Source organism: Mobula birostris, chromosome 16 (genome assembly GCF_030028105.1).
Source record: "Mobula birostris isolate sMobBir1 chromosome 16, sMobBir1.hap1, whole genome shotgun sequence".
NCBI lineage: Eukaryota > Metazoa > Chordata > Chondrichthyes > Myliobatiformes > Myliobatidae > Mobula > Mobula birostris.
Genome location: NC_092385.1, coordinates 5,337,150 through 5,353,932, shown reverse-complemented (window position 1 = coordinate 5,353,932; position 16,783 = coordinate 5,337,150). Strand labels below are relative to the sequence as shown.

General features: G+C 43.1%; 1 protein-coding gene across 3 annotated transcripts in view; it reads left to right on the top strand.

Moving 5' to 3' along the window:
• The window catches only part of abtb1 (ankyrin repeat and BTB (POZ) domain containing 1), a 92,997-nt gene that overhangs the window by 73,047 nt on the left and 3,167 nt on the right, over positions 1 to 16,783 (top strand). For all 3 annotated transcript variants that reach the window (XM_072280253.1, XM_072280252.1, XM_072280254.1), the window contains one exon: positions 3,167 to 3,367. In XM_072280253.1, coding sequence (XP_072136354.1) covers positions 3,167 to 3,367 — 201 coding nt within the window. The remainder of the gene's footprint in view (positions 1 to 3,166; positions 3,368 to 16,783) is intronic.

Genomic DNA, 16,783 nt, shown 5'->3' with positions numbered 1-16,783 from the left:
AATGAAACAAATTTTAACAAAGCTGAAGGTTTCGCTCTAAAAACTGAAATTTGATTGTAAACAAGGTGGGAGAGCAGAAGTCTGATTGGATGAGGACTAACCAATCAGGGAGGATGGAATACAGAGTTATAAATACCACCAGACTAGACATGTCTAAGCATCATCCCTGAAGAAGCTGGCAGAGTTTGTCATTGAGACGTCGGTTATAATATACCTGTCCTGGCTTGAAGCCCAAGAAGAGTTTATTTGTCATTAATGCTGGGAAGCACTAGACCCTGTTATTTTCATTTGAAGTTCTCCCCTGAGAGAAAAGAATTAAATCTATGTGTGACTCTTATCAATTATAAATCTTCTACCCAGTCACCTTCAATCTCTGATGTTCTGGAGAAAACAGCCCAAATTTATCCAATTTCTTCTTGTAGTTCTTATCAAGGACAATCCCTGCACCGTGAGAGTGTTGGTTAGTGTGAGAATTCCTTCATACCCATCACTGTCTATTGAGAATACTTCATAAACTCTTCCTGACACCCAGCAATGGCAAAGTTAACTAGAAACTTACTTAACTATTCTGTAGCACTGCCATTTGTTAACAGCAACAAAAAATCTGCTGGAGGAACTCAATGGGTTGAGTAGTAGTCTATATTGGAGCAAACCTCCCCACCTCCAACCTCAGGCAACATGCACACAAAATGCTGGAGGAAGTCATTGGGTTGAGTAGTAGTCAATATTAGAGCACTGTTCCCACCTCAGGTAACATGCACAAGATGCTGGAGGAACTCAGCAAGTCAGGGAACATTGGTGGAGGGGAGTAAACAGTCAATATTTCAGACCAAGGCTCTTCATCAGGACTGGAAAGAAAGGCGACAGATGCTGGAATAAGGTGGTGGGGGAGGGGAAGGAGTACAAGGTGGCCGGTGATAGGTTAGATCACGTGGGTGGGGAAGGGGGTATGAAGTAGGAAACTGAGAGGTGACAGGTGGAAGAGGCAAAGGACTGAAGAAGAAAGAATCTGATAGGAGAGGACAGTGGACCAAGGAAGAAAGGGAAGGAGGAGGGGAAACCAGAATGAGGTGATGGGTGGGGGAGGAGAAGAGAAAGGGTGAGAAGGAACCAAATGGGGAATGGAGAAAGGGAAAGGGGAGGAGGGGAAGTTACCAGAAGTTAGAGAGTTTGGAGAAAACCCAGTTGGAATATACGGTTCTGCTCCTCCAACTTGAGTGTGGCCTGATGTGGCTGTGGAGGAGGCCACGGACCAGAATGCCTGTCATCCTCCCTCCACCACTAACCCACCTTCTCTTTTACCTGGTCTCACCTATCACCCACCTCTGTCTACTTGGTGCAACCTGCCTGTGATTTCCACCTCTCCTCATTCTGTCAATTATGGCTCCTGTCTCTCCACTCCCCGCCATTCTTCTTTATATATTGGCCATCTCCCCCTTTCTCTCCCAGTAGTTTTGCGGCAGCAATACAAAATAAAAAAATCAAAGAAAGGTTAGATTAGATTAGATTATGAAGACACGCAGTCCTCTTTTATTGTCATTTAGTAATGCATGCATTAAGAAATGATACAATATTTCCTGCAGTGTGATATCACAAAACACAGGACAGACCAAGACTGAAAAAAACTAACAAAACCACATAATTATAACATATAGTTACAACAGTGCAACAATACCATAACTTGATGAAGAAGTCCATGAGCACAGTAAAAAGTTCAAAGTCTCTCAAATGTCCCACATCTCACGCAGGCAGGAGAAGGAAGAAAAACTCTCCCTGCCATGCTCGACCACTCTGAGTCATCCGAAAACTTTGAGCCTCCGATCAACTCTCCGACAGTACTGAGCACCATCTCTATCCGAACGAGCCGACCTCAATCTCTGTCGCCAACAGCAGGCAAAGCCGGGGATTTTGAGGCCTTCCCGCCGAAAGATTCCCGATCGCGCAGTAACAACAGCAGCGAACTGGCGTTTCAGAAATTTCTCCAGATGTTCTTCTGTGCTTTCACATCTGTCTCCATCAAATCAGAATTGTCCATGGCCCCTATTAAACGGATACGATATCATTTTTCACTGGAGGGTTGCGCACGTGTGGCGCGCTGCTCTCTCTCCTCCTGACAAGCTTTATTTGCCACATGTACATTAAGACATACATTGAAATGTGCTGTTTGTGTCCGAGGATGTGTATGGTGAGGAAGTGTCGCCATGCTTCCAGTGCCAGCATAGTGTGACCACAACTTACTGATCCTAATCCATACTTCTTTGGCCTCGGGGAGGAAACTGGAGCACCCGGAGGAAACCCATGCCGTCAAATGGAGAATGTAGAAACTCCTTACAGACAGGCAGGAATGGAACCTGAGTCGCTGGCACTTGTTCTAGCTGCTACACTTCAGTACTACCCTACAGTAGTACACAAAAGACATAAAAATTATTATGTTATAAAAACATGTAATTTGGCAGTCAAAGCCAAGCATCACATTGAAATAAAACAAAAGAAAGGAAACCTATTCAAAATGCTGGTGAAGCTATGGAGGGGAATAAATAGTCAAAAGTTTTGGCCTGAGACCCTTCAGGACTGGAAAGGAAGGGAGCAGGGCCAGAATAAGAAGGTGGGGGTGGGGGTGAGGGGAGGGAGTGTAAGCTAGAAGGGGATAGGTGAAACCAGGTGAAAGGGAAGGTGGGTGGCTGAGTGGGGTGGATGAAGTGAGAAGTTCAGAGGTGACAGATGGAGGAGGCAAGGGGCCGAAGAAGAAGTAATCTGATAGGACAGCAGACCGTGAGTGATAGGGAAGGAGGAGAGGCACCAAAGGGTGTTGATGGGCAGGTGGGGAGAAGACTAAGGGTAAGAGGGGAGCCAGAATGGGAAATGGAAAAAGAGAGAAAGGGTAGGGAAATCACCATAAGTTAGCAGATTCGATGTTCATGCCCTCAAGTTGGAGGCTACCCACACAGAATTTGAGATGTTGCTTCTGCAGCTTGAGTGTGATCTCATTGTGGCAGCTGAGGCCATGGCCTCATTCCTTGGTATGTTGGAATGGAAATGGGAAGAAGAATTAAAATGGGATGCTATTGGGAAATCTCTTATGTGTAAAAGCAAGGAAATTAGTTTGTGAGTCTTGACAAGAGCGTTACAGTCCTAGTTGTTCATTCTCCCTTTCTCCTGCTTGCAGTTATCCCCGGAAAATGTGTATGAGGTGCTGTGTGTTGCTGACATGTATCTTCTGCCAGGCTTGAAGAGGCTATGTGGAAAGACCCTTGCAACCATGCTGACTGAGGACACCGTAGTCAGCATCTGGAAGACAGCAAAACTCTTCAGACTTTCCCGGCTGGAAGATCAGTGTACAGAGTATATGGCTAAAATCATCGAGAAGGTAATTTTTATTTGTGCTCTGGTGGGTTAATAGGTCGGAGGTGTTCAGCAGGTCTGGCAGCATCTGAATTCAACCTGAAATTTCCAGCATCTGCAGAGTTCCTGTTGTTTGAAACATTCACTGTCCATTTCCTTCCATGGATGCTGCCTAACCCACTGAGTTGCTCCAGCATCACATTCCTTGTTCCATATTCTAGCATCTGCAGTTTCTTGTATGTCCATGACCGAATTAGCTACTCTAGGGTGATTGTGTGTGAGAGGATAGTGGGTGAATATTAATAATATTTCATAATTCAAAGCTCAGATAATCAAAAAAAAGCTGGTTACTAATTACGGGCCTTTTTTGTCAATTGATGTACAAAATTGAAGTTCTTGGCATGCTCTGAAGACTGTTGACTGGACTCTAATGCTGAGAAATTTGTAATTTTTGCTTGTGGACAAAATGCCTTCATGTGAAGGTTGATAAAGGAAATAATAAAATTGCTCAATCTGAATTGTACTCTCATCTGGCACGCCAGCAATACACTAGGATGTTAGGAATGGGAAAAGAGGTCGGCAAGAAAACTTTTGCCCAACATGTAACATAGTTTTAGAAATATTATCAAAGAACAGTACAGCACAGGCCCTTTGGCCCACAATGTTGTACCAACCTTTTAACCTTCTCTAAGATCAGTCTAAACTTTCCCTCCCACATAGCCCTCATCTTTCTTTCATCCATGTGCCTATCTAAGGGGCTCTTAGACATCCCCAATGTTTCTACTATCATCCTGGCAGCCCATTCCATGCACCCACCTCTCTCTGTGTAAACAAAAACTACCTTTAATAGTGTTGTGATAACCACTGTGTTACTATAGCACCCATTGATATTTAAGCATTGTTATTTAAGAGAAGAATTTGAGGGTTCAAATAGATAATTGCATTGGTCTCTGATTTAATGACTTGTTTATTTTTATGAGCTGTTTATCAATCTTGAGTAATGTTTGGCCTACCCTTTAAATTGCTGCTCTTTTCATGCACTGGCAGTGTTCACTCAGAAATGCTGGGGCACTAATTCGATATCTTTGTGGAGTAGTGATTGTTGTCCCAAAAAGAATGTTGTGTTATTTAGGGGGAATGATAGTTCCATGATCTTAAATGATGTATTCATTTGGAAGTCATTGTACTGATTTATTTTTTGTTGCCTGGTCTGGAAAAGAATTGCCGCAGATTTCATAATAATACTAATAGCAGCAGGAATATGCTCATCAAACAGCCTTTTCCAAAAGCTCCCTTCTATAGGGTTATTAAAACAAAAACTTCACACCAATTTAAAAGTTTCTTCCCCCGGGCAGTTAATCTGATTAACCATTCTACTTAGCTTCCCCCTCTATATATTAACCCCTTCATTGCACTGTAAACACTTTAAACCACTTTTTATAATGCTGTTTACATTGTAAATCTGGTATTTATGTATTTAGGCACATTTTCTCCCATATGCATACTTCTAACATCAGTTTTATATAATTTGTTATCTTTTATAATTGTTGAATGTTTTTTGTTGCATGTCACACACTGACTAACACGCCACAGCAAATTCCTAATACATGTAAATGTATACAGCAAATTGTTGATCATTGATTGACTTTCCAAGAATGGTCTGAAGCTCATCATTGACCTCCACTTGATCTTCCCACACTATCCTCATAGTCCTTGAGTCATGTAGTATTCAAAAGCCTCAGTTTTTGGTAAGTTGGAGAACTGACCCTCAATGTTTAAGTGAAATATTTTTCCTCATCTTAGTTCTGAATGGCCGACTTCATAGTGTGAATTTGTGACACTTTGTTCTAGGGTTCCAAGCCTGAAGAAACTTCCTCCCAGCACTCACTCAGTAAAGTTTATTAAGCATTTTATGTTTCAATGAGAACACCTCTCATTAGATTTCTAGGGAGTATTTCCCTAGCCGTCTTGATCTTAGTTGTAAAGCAATGCCGCAGATCAGAACTCCATCGTGTAATCAGCATGAAATCGGTAGGGTAAGCTGCTCTTCCTGTATCATGCCCCCCTCAAAGATCTATTAAGCTCTAGTCCCAATTATGAACTGTACTGGAAGACTTGGGACTGTATTTGTCTCGGAGTGCTATCGCCCAATCTAGCCAGGATTTTGTCATTAGAGCTGATACAAAATCTGCAAGATCATTGATTTCAGGGTTTTGAAGGAGAAAAATTAGGCAAGAATATTTTAAGACACACCTGGCTTCACATTATTTAAATACGCTCTTGTGGTCGCGCTGATACGCAACGAGTGAAAGCAACACACTGAGTCGAGCAGGGTCTAGTTGGACTGTTTACTGTTCTGTCTGTCTGTATCTTGTTTTACGGCGGTCGGCATCCAGCTTAATGGTGCATTACCGCCACCCTCTGCTCCGGAATGTGCACTAGACATATATTCTAAATCCCTTCACCCAATCGCGCACGCACACACACACAAACCTACACTTTACCCTCCCATCTCTGACCATCCTAGTACCCTATTCCTGTTTATCCGTCATATCCTATAAAAAAAACCCTATACCCCTTAAAAACGCTAAACATACCCGGACTTGTGCTCTCTCACCCATGCCCAGCAACCCTTTTAATGTGAATTCCTGCACCCCCAACTCCCTTAATTTATTTCTCATCATCTCTCTCTGTCTCCCATACTTCCTGCAACACAAAACTACATGTTCTACTGACTCCTCTTCCTGACATTCCTCACACAATCCTGTCTGGTGTTTCCCTATCATTTTCAATGTTTTGTTTAATGCACAATGCCCCAGCCTTAACCTAGTCCACACAATTTCCTCTCTTCTGTTTCCATTACCTACCCTAGTAACTGCAACACTCTTTTGTATTTGATATAAATGCCTCCCTTTCCCCTCCCTGTCCCATCTTTCTTGCCACATTCGGTTGACTTTTTCCCAGATTACACACTTAACCTCTGCTTTACTGATACTAATGCGCGTTTCCACATTTTCTTTCTTTAACGCCCTCTTTGCCAACTCATCCACCCTGTTTACTGTTTCAATCCGCGCGCGCTTGTGCCCGCTCCCAGCATCCCCCGCTGTTTGCGGGGCGGAAGTGACATCAGCTTCCGGGCTGAGCTCTGCCCCTCAGAGCCCTCTCAGTTGCCGCTGGCTGCAGACTCGCCCGCTACTGCTGGAGCCAGTTTGCTTGCGGCGTGGTCGAGCCGTCACACTGCTATTTTAATTTTTCACTTTTGTGGATTCCAAGTCTTTGTGGATGTTTGGGAGTTTTGTTGTTAGGGCTCCTCTGACCTGCCCATGTGAAGACACAGTCTGAAGTCCGACCACCACCTAGGGCCTTGCAGCTTGGCTCCAGGAATGACTGAATAAGCAGTTTGGCCATTGGGATTGGCAGAGGTGGGTTCCAGGGGATTAGTGGTCACAGCAGTGAATGTAGGCATCAGGTTCCGCTCTGGAAAATCCAGCTCAATCCCTTTTTGCAACAGGGATTTTTCAGTCTCTTTTTCAAAGCTGCCAGCTGGCTCATAACAAGGCATTTTATCTGGTCTGCAGTTTTGGCCCAGTGCTGAACAAGGTTGTTTAGCAGTCTTAATTTTATTGATGTGGGGGACCACAAACTAAACCTTTGCATGGGGCCATCAGAAAACTGAGGTTTTGTCTGTTTATACAGAGGAGGCGAGATAGTCCTGGCTTGAGGTTCACGAAGTTTGAATTTGCCACCTTGCATTCTGTTCTTCCTGGCTAACTAAATCAGAATCAGGTTTAATATCACCAGCATATGTTATGAAATATGTTGTCTTTGTGGCTGAATATAATGCAATACATAATAAAAACTGTGAATTACTGTAATTAAATATATTAAATAAGTAGTGCAAAAATGTAGTGAGATAGTGTTCATGGTCAATGTCCATTCAGAAATGGGATGGTAAAGGGAAAGAAGTTGTTCCTGACTCATTGAGTGTGTACCTTAAGGCTCCTGTATGTCCTTCCTGATGACAGCAATGAGAGGAGGGCATGCCCTAGGTGACGGGCGTCCTTAATAATGGACGCTACCTTTCTGAGGCACCACTCCTTGAAGATGGCTTGGATACTACAGGGATATACCCAAGATGGAGCTGACTAATTTTACAACTTTCTGTAGCTTCTTTTGATCCTGTGCAGTAGCACCCCCTCCCCCATATCAGACAGTGACGCAGCCTGTCAGAATGCTCTCCAAAGTACATCTGTAGAAGTTTTTGAGTGTTTTAGGTGACAAAACAAATCTCAACCTCCTAGTGAAATATAGCCACTGTTTTGTCTTTTTTATAGCTATATCAATATGTTGGGACCAGATTGTTGACACCCAGGAACTTGAAATTGCTCTCTCTCTCTCTCTCTCTCTCTCTCTCTCTCCACTTTTGATCCCTCTAAGAGAATTGGTTCGTGTTCCCTCGTCCTACGTTTTCTGAAGTGAAATATAGCCACCGTATTGCCTTCTTTGTGACTTTTATTAAGTGGTTCATGTATCTCTTAAGTACATTGTCAATAGGGCACTCAATGCAAATAAGAATAAACTGGGATCTCAATGGAAACACAAGAAAAAATTGGAAACTGGATGTTCAGGTGCATGCACACTTACCATATGAAAGCACTTACCTGTATTTACCTGTCAAAGGAACATTCCTTGTGAAACAGGCTGGTTATAGTCACTAAATCATTGTGTGTTTAGACCTCATTAGTTGCATAAATTAGCTATAAATATCACATTCAGAGTGTATTCAGGTTCAAAGTAAATTGATTATCAAAGTGCGTACATGTCACTGTATCCTACCTTGAGATTCAATTTCCTGCTGGCATTCACAGCAGAAAAGAGAAATACAATAGAATCTGCAACACAGCACACAAAGTGTGACACACAGTCAATGTGCAAAAGAAGACATCTGTGTAAATTAAAAAGAATAAATAAATAAATAAATAATACTGAGAACATGAATTGTGCAGTCATTGAAAGTGAGTCTGTAGGTTGTAGAATCAGTTCAGAGTTGCAGTGAGTGAAGTTATCTACGCTGGTTCAGGAGCCTCACACTCAGAACACTGGAGGAACTAAACAGGCCGGGTAGCACCTATGGAAAAGAATAAAGAGTCAGTATTTCCGATGAAGGGTCTTGGCCTGAAATGTCAACTCTTTATTTTTTCCCCTCGATGCTACTTGACATGCTGAGTTCAAATAAATTTATTATCAAAGTACGTTTGTACATATATGACACCATATACAACACTGAGATTCATTTCTGTGGGCATACTCAATACTTCTAGAGAATAAAAAGCATAATAGAATCAATTAAAGACTGCAGCAACTTGGGTGCTCAACCTCGGTGCAAAAGACAACAAAATGTGCAAATACGAAAAAGAAAGAAATAACAGTAATAAATAAATATTTAGAACATGAGATGAAGAGTTCTTGAAAGTGAGTCCATTGGTTGTGGGAACATTTCAATGATGGGGCAAGTAAAGTTGAGTGAAGTTATCCCCTCTGGTTCAGAAACCTGATGGTTGAGGGGTAGAAACTGTTCCTGAACCTGGTGGTGTGAGTCCTGAGGCTCCTGTACCTTCTTGATGGCAGCGGTGAGACGAGAGCGTGTCCTGGGTAGTGGAGGTCCCCAATGATGGCTGCTGCTTTTCTGAGACAGCATTTCGTGTCAATGGGCTCATTGGTGGGGAAGGCTTTACCCATTATGGACTGGGCTGTATCCACTACTTTTTGTTAGAGTTCCTCCAGCATTTTGTGTGTGTTACTCAGGATTCCAGCATTGTAGAATCTCTTGTGTTTGTAGTTCAGGAGCCTAATGGTTGAATGGTAATAACTGTTCCATTGTTCATTGATACATTGAGGCATTGTAGTAGTGTAGAAAATTCTTGAATGCTAAATAAGTAAATTTTTTTTCAAATTAAAAAGCATTCTTTGAGTATTGTTCAGTTCTGCAGTAATTTTTTTTCTCTACCAACAACAATGTGCTTATTTTGTTTAACCTATAAAACATTTCCATTGAATTAACTGTCAAACAGCTTTGTAGAAATCCCTCCATGGTGCCTCACATTATACAGAAGTGGAATTATTAACCATTGGAGTTCAGTCCATCACCTAGCAGTTTTGATTGTATACAAAATGTACTTGCATAGCACAGATGGCGTCTCTCAGGAAACTCTCAAATAAATTACTTTGAAGGGTAGAGATGTAGAAAAAACGTGGTCATGTTCCAGTCAGCTTGACAGCTACATACAGGCGCCACAGGGGAGCCCACCCAGCTTATGCCCAGAATTGAAATGGTGCCTCTGATAAAAATTACTCTTCTGGCATCTGACCACTGTCACATTAGCTGTGGAAACACTGGCACCAAGGTGTAAATGCTTCAGGGATAATCTGTAATATGTATTACATACCTTACCCCACCCCCCATGCTTTCTTCTCACACCTGCCATTGGGAATGAGTTTCAGGAGCCTTAGGGCCCACATCAAATGTTCAAAGTAAATGTTATTATCAAAGTACATATATATCACCATATACAACCCTGAGCTTCATTTTCATGTGGGCACACTCAGCAAATCTATATTATAAAGATCAACCAGAATTCGGAGGACAACGAACTGTGCAAATGCAAATATTGTAGGAGTGTCCACAAAAAATCGACATGAGTGTAATTACTTCTAATATACACTTTATTCCACTCCCAAACAAATGGCGACGTCGTATATATGTAAGAAAAAACCCAGCCCTCAAAACGTAGTAACGTACAATGTAACACATAACATACATGGCAAACTTAATCCTTAACAACCTGGGTGAATTCTGCCCAATGAAATTAAGGAGTCTCTACAATATAAATAAATAGCAGTAAATAATGAGATAATGAGATAAAGAGTCATAAAGTGATATAATTGGTTGTAGGAACATTTCAGTGGTGGGGCAAGTGAGTGTATTTATCCCCTTTTATTCAAGAACCTGATGTCTGAGGAGTAGAAACTGTTCTTGAACCTTGTGGTGTGAGTCCTGAGGCTCTTGTATCTTCTACTTGATGGCAGCAGCAAGAAGAGAGCATGACCTGGGTGGTGGGGATCTCTAATGTTATGGATGCTGCTTTCCTATGGCAGCATTTCATGTAGATGTGCTAAATGGTTGGGAGGGCTTTACCAGTGATGGGCTGGGCCATATCCGCCAGGTTCAGGAACGGTTATTACCCTTCAACCATCAGGCTCCTGAACCAGCAAGGGTAACTTCACTCACCTCAGCTCTGAACTGATTCTACAACCGATGGATTCACTGTCAAGGAGTCTACAACTCATGTTCTCAGTATTATTTATTTGTCTATTTTTTATTTGCACAGTTTGTCTTTTTTTGCACATTTGGTTGTTTGTCAGTCTTGATTGTGTGTATTTTTTATTGATTCTATTGTATTTCTCTGTACTGTGAATGCCTGAAAGAAAATGAATCTCAAGGTAGTATATGGTGATAATAAATTTATTTGTACTTTGATTTGGACTAGTATTCTCCCTTTAATCAAATATATTAAAATCAGTGAATATTCACCATGATGCTGTCTGTTTCTCCAGCTCTACATCAGACCAGCATGTACAAAGTGCTGAAGGAACTCAGCAATTCAGGAAGCATCTGCATATGGGAATAAACAGTCAACGTTATTCCCCTGAGCTGCCGAGTTCCTCCAACATTCTGTGTGAGTTGCTCAAGATTTTTAGCAACTGCAAAATCTCTTATGTTTATGATTTGGTACTCTACCTCAGAGGAAGCTGTTTTAGGTGAAACCTTGGACTTTGCAGTTGGGACACAACTGTTCTTTTAACAATGTTGAAAATGACTTACGTTTTATACTGTACCTGTTTAAGAGAGTAGGCGAGGGCTCAGATTAACATTTCATTTGAACGATGGCACTGCTCACTGCTGCTGTGGAGTGTAAGACAGTGTAAGTCATGCATGCCTAGTCTTCTGAGTATGTGGTGGCCAGAGGAACTGAGTTCAGATATGATGTTGAGGATTTATGGAGTCATACTGTGCAGAAACGGGCCCTTTGTCCATCTAGTCCATGCTGATGTCTTCTGCCTAGTCTCATTGACCTGTACTGGATCATACTTCTCCCATCCAGTACTTACCCAAATTTCTTAAATGCTGAAATTGAACCCATATCCACCACTTCTGCTGGCAGCTTGCTCCACACTCTCTCCACCCTCTGGGTGAGGAACTTCCGCTTCAGGTTCTCCTGAGATATTTCATCTTTCACCCTTAACTTACAACCTTCAGACTTAGACTCATCCAACCTGCAAGCATTCACCCTATCTGTATCCATAATAAATTTGTATACGTACCTCTTTATGATCTCCCCTCATTCTCCTGCACTCCAGGGGATAAAGTCCTAATCTATTCAACGTTAAAATTCAGGTCCTCAAGTCCTGGCAGCAACCTTGTAAATTTCTCTTCACTCTTTCAAGCTTATTGATAGCTTTCCTGTAGGTAAGTGACCAGAGCTGCACACAGTACTCCAAATTCAGCCTCACCAAACTCCTATACAACTTCAACATAACATCTCAACTTCTGTACCCAAACACTCAGATTTAAGATTTACAGTGCCTTGAAAAAGTATTCAGCTCCCACAAGTATTTTCACATTTTACTGCACATTTTCTAAATTTAAAATGTATTGAAGCAGGATTTTTTGAGCTAATCTATAAAAGATAGTGCGTCATGAGATGAATGATGTGGAGAGGATGTTTCCTGTGCTGGGGGGTGGGGGTGAGCAGGAGAGAGGTCTAACACCAGAGGACACTGTCTCAGAGTACATAGAACATAGAATAGTACAGCACATTACAGGCCCTTCAGCCCATAATGTTGTGCTGACCCTCAAACCCTGCCTCCCATATAACACCCCATCTTAAATTCCTCCATATACCTGTCTAGTAGTCTCTAAACTTCACGAGTGTATCTGCCTCCACCACTGACTCAGGCAGTGCATTCCACGCACCAACCACTCTCTAAGTAAAAAACCTTCCTCTAATATATCCCCCTTGAACTTCCCACCCCTTACCTTAAAGCCATGTCCTCTTGTTTTGAGCAGTGGTGCCTTCAGTAAGAGGCGCTGGCTATCCACTCTATCTATTCCTTTTATTATCTTGTACACCTCCATCATGTCTCCTCTCATCCTCCTTCTCTCCAAAGAGTAAAGCCCTAGCTCCCTTAATCTCTGATCTTAATGCATACTCACTAAACTGGCAGCATCCTGGTAAATCTCCTCTGTACCCTTTCCAGTGCTTCCACATCCTTCCTATAGTGAGGCCACCAGAACTGGACACAGTACTCCAAGTGTGGCCTAACCAGAGTTTTATAGAGCTGCATCATTACCTCGCGACTCTTAAACTCTATCCCTCGACTTCTGAAAGCTAACACCCCATAAGCTTTCTTAACTATCCTATCCTACCTGTGAGGCAACTTTCAGGGATCTGTGTACATGTACCCCCAGATCCCTCTGCTCCTCCACACTACCAAGTATCCTGCCATTTACTTTGTACTCTGCCTTGGAGTTTGTCCTTCCAAAGTGTACCACCTCACACTTCTCCGGGTTGAACTCCATCTGCCACTTCTCAGCTCACTTCTGCATCCTATCAATGTCCCTCTGCAATCTTCGACAATCCTCTACACTATCTACAACACCACCAACCTTTGTGTCGTCTGCAAACTTGCCAGCCCACCCTTCTACCCCCACATCCAGGTCGTTAATAAAAATCACGCCTTGTGCAGGCAAGCCAATTCTGAATCCACCTGGCCAAACTTCCCTGGACCCCATGCCTTCTGATTTTCTGAATAAGCCTACCGTGTGGAACCTTGTCAAATGCCTTACTAAAATCCATATAGATCACATCCACTGCACTACCCTCATCTATATGCCTGGTCACCTCCTCAAAGAACTCTATCAGGTTTGTTAGATATGATCTGCCCTTCACAAAGCCATGCTTGACTGTCCCTGATCAGACCATGATTCTCTAAATGCCCATAGATCCTATCTCTAAGAATCGTTTCCAGCAGCTTTCCCACCACAGACGTAAGGCTCACTGGTCTATAATTACCCGGACTATCCCTACTACCTTTTTTGAACAAGGGGACAACATTCGCCTCCCTCCAATCCTCCGGTACCATTCCCATGGACAACGAAGACATAAAGATCCTAGCCAGAGGCTCAGCAATCTCATCCCTCACCTCATGGAGCAGCCTGGGGAATATTCCGTCAGGCCCCGGGGACTTATCCGTCCTAATGTATTTTAACAACTCCAACACCTCCTCTCCCTTGATATCAACATGCTCCAGAACATCAACCTCACTCATATTGTCCTCACCATCAAGTTCCCTCTCATTGGTGAATACCGAAGAGAAGTATTCATTGAGGACCTCGCTCACTTCCACAGCCTCCAGGCACATCTTCCCACCTTTATCTCTAATCGGTCCTACCTTCACTCCTGCATCCTTTTCTTAACATAATTGAAGAATGCCTTAGGATTTTCCTTTACCCTACTCACCAAGGCCTTCTCATGCCCCCTTCTTGCTCTTCTCAGCCCCTTCTTAAGCTTCTTTCTTGCTCCCCTATATTCCTCAATAGACCCATCTGATCCTTGCTTCCTAAACCTCACGTGTGCTGCTTTCTTCCACCTGACTAGATTTTCCACCTCACTTGTCACCCATGGTTCCTTCACCCTACCATTCTTTATCTTCCTCACTGGGACAAATTTATCCCTAACATCCTGCAAGAGATCTCTAAACATTGACCACATGTCCATAGTACATTTCCCTGCAAAAATATCATCCCAATTCACACCCGCAATTTCTAGCCTTACAGCCTCATAATTTGCCCTTCCCCAATTAAAAATTTTCCTGTCTTCTCTGATTCTATCCTTTTCCATGATAATGCTAAAGGCCAGGGAGCGGTGGTCACTGTCACCCAGATGCTCACCTACTGAGAGATCTGTGACCTGACCCGGTTCATTACCTAGTACTGGATCTAGTATGGCATTCCCCCCTAGTTGGCCTATCCACATACTGTGACAGGAGTCCGTCCTGGACACACTTAACAAACTCTGCCCCATCTAAACCCTTGGAACTAATCAGGTGCCAATCAATATTAGGGAAGTTAAAGTCACCCATGATAACAACCCTGTTATTTTTGCACCTTTCCAAAATCTGCCTCCCAATCTGCTCCTGTGTATCTCTGCTGCTACCAAGGGGCCTACAGAATACCCCCAACAGAGTAACTGCTGCCTTCCTGTTCCTGACTTCCACCCATATTGACTCAAAAGAGGATCCTGCTATGTTACCCACCCTTTCTGTAGCTGTAATAGTATCCCTGACCAGTAATGCCACCCCTCCTCCCCTTTTTCCCCCCCTCTCTATCCCTTTTAAAGCACTGAAATCCAGGAATATTGAGAATCCATTCCTGTCCTGGTGCCAGCCAAGTCTCTGTAATGGCCACTACATCATAATTCCATGTATGTATCCAAGCTCTCAGTTCATCACCTTTGTTCCTGATGCTTCTTGCATTGAGGTACACACACTTCAGCCCTTCTGCCTTACTACCTTTACACCGTTTATTCTGCTTCTCTTTCCTCAAAGCCTCTCTATATGTTAGATCTGGCTTTACTCCATGCACTTCTTTCACTGCTCTATCGCTCTGGGTCCCATCCCCCTTGCAAATTAGTTTAAACCCTCCCGAACCATGCTAGCAAACCTACCTGCAAGGATATTGCTCCCCCTTGGGTTCAGGTGCAACCCATCCAATCTGTACAGGTCCCACCTTCCCCAGAAGGGATCCCAATGATCCAAAAATCTAAAACCCTGCTCCCTGCACCAACTCCTCAGCCACGCATTCAACTGCCATCTCTTCCAATTCTTGCCATCACTATCACGTAGCACTGGCAGCAATCCTGAGAACACCACCCTTGAGGTCCTGTTCTTCAGCCTTCTGCCTAGTTCCCGAAACTCACACTTCAGGACCTCATCCCTCTTCCTGCCAATGTTGTTGGTCCCAACATGTATCACGACTTCTGGTTGCTTTCCCTCTCGTACCAGGATGTTGTGCACCCGGTCAGAGACATCCCGGACCCTGGCACCCGGGTGGCAACAAACCATGCGGGTGTGGAGGGATGTCTGTTTAGAACGGAGATGAGGAGAAATTTCTTTAGCCAGAGAATGGTGAATCTATGGAATCTGTTGCCACAGGTGGCTGTGATCGTCTGTAATTGCCCCCCCCTTCACCATTCCCCATTTCTCATTTCCTCCTCTCACTTTATCTCCTTACCTACCCATCACCCCCCTCTGGTGCTCCTTTCCTTCCCTTTCTTCCGTGTCCTTCTGTCCTCTCCTGTCAGATTGCCCCTCCTCCAGCCCTTTATCTCTTTCACCAATTGACTTCCCACTTCTTTATATCACTGCTCCTCCTCTCCTGGTTTCACCTATCACTACTGTCTTCTCTTCCCCTCACTTCTTACTCTGACTCTCATCTTTTTTTTTCCGGTCCGGATGAAGGGATTCTGCCCAAAACATCAACTGTTTCCTCTTTTCCATAGATGCTGAGTTCCTCCAGCATTTTGTGTATGTTGATTTAATAATATGGTAGATTTTCAACAGACTAAACCAAAATGAAGACAAAAGAGCATTCAAGACAAGTCAGGGAAATGATAATAGAGAAGCACAAATCTAGGGAAGATTACAGGACTATCTTAAAGGTACTGCACATATCTTGGAGCTCAGTGCAGTCTATCATGAAAAAGTGGAAAAAATACAAAAACACAGCCACACTACCTAGGTCAGGATGTCCCTCTAAACTTAGTCACCAGAGAAGAATGGCACTTGTAAGAGAGGCTACTGTGACACCTACAGTCACTGAGTGAGCTGCAGAAGTCAGTGGCTGCACCTGGAGATGAAGTTCACGGCTCCACAATCTGAGGCCTTGCATAAAAAAGGTATTTTTGGAAGAGTGGCAAAGAAGCCCTGGGTAAAAAAAAAACATATCCTTGCCCGTAAAATCTTTGCAAAGCATCACTTACTGTAAAGATGTAGAAGAAGGTCTTGTGGACAGATGAGACTAAAGTGGAACTTATTGGCCTCAATACTAAGCAATACATGTGGTGTAAATCTAATACTGTGCATTAGCCAGGTACACTATCCCTACTGTAAAGTATGGTAGAGGTAGCATCATGCTACGGAGATGCTTTTCTAGAGATCTGGTCAGGATTGATGGGAAGATGAGTGCTGCTAAGTACAGAGTGATCCTGGATAAAAACCTGTTAGCCTCTGCCAGATAGTTTAAACTGGAGAGGAAGTTCATCTTTCAGCAGGGCAATAACCTAAAGCACACTGCCAGAGCAACCATGGAGTGGCTTCAAAT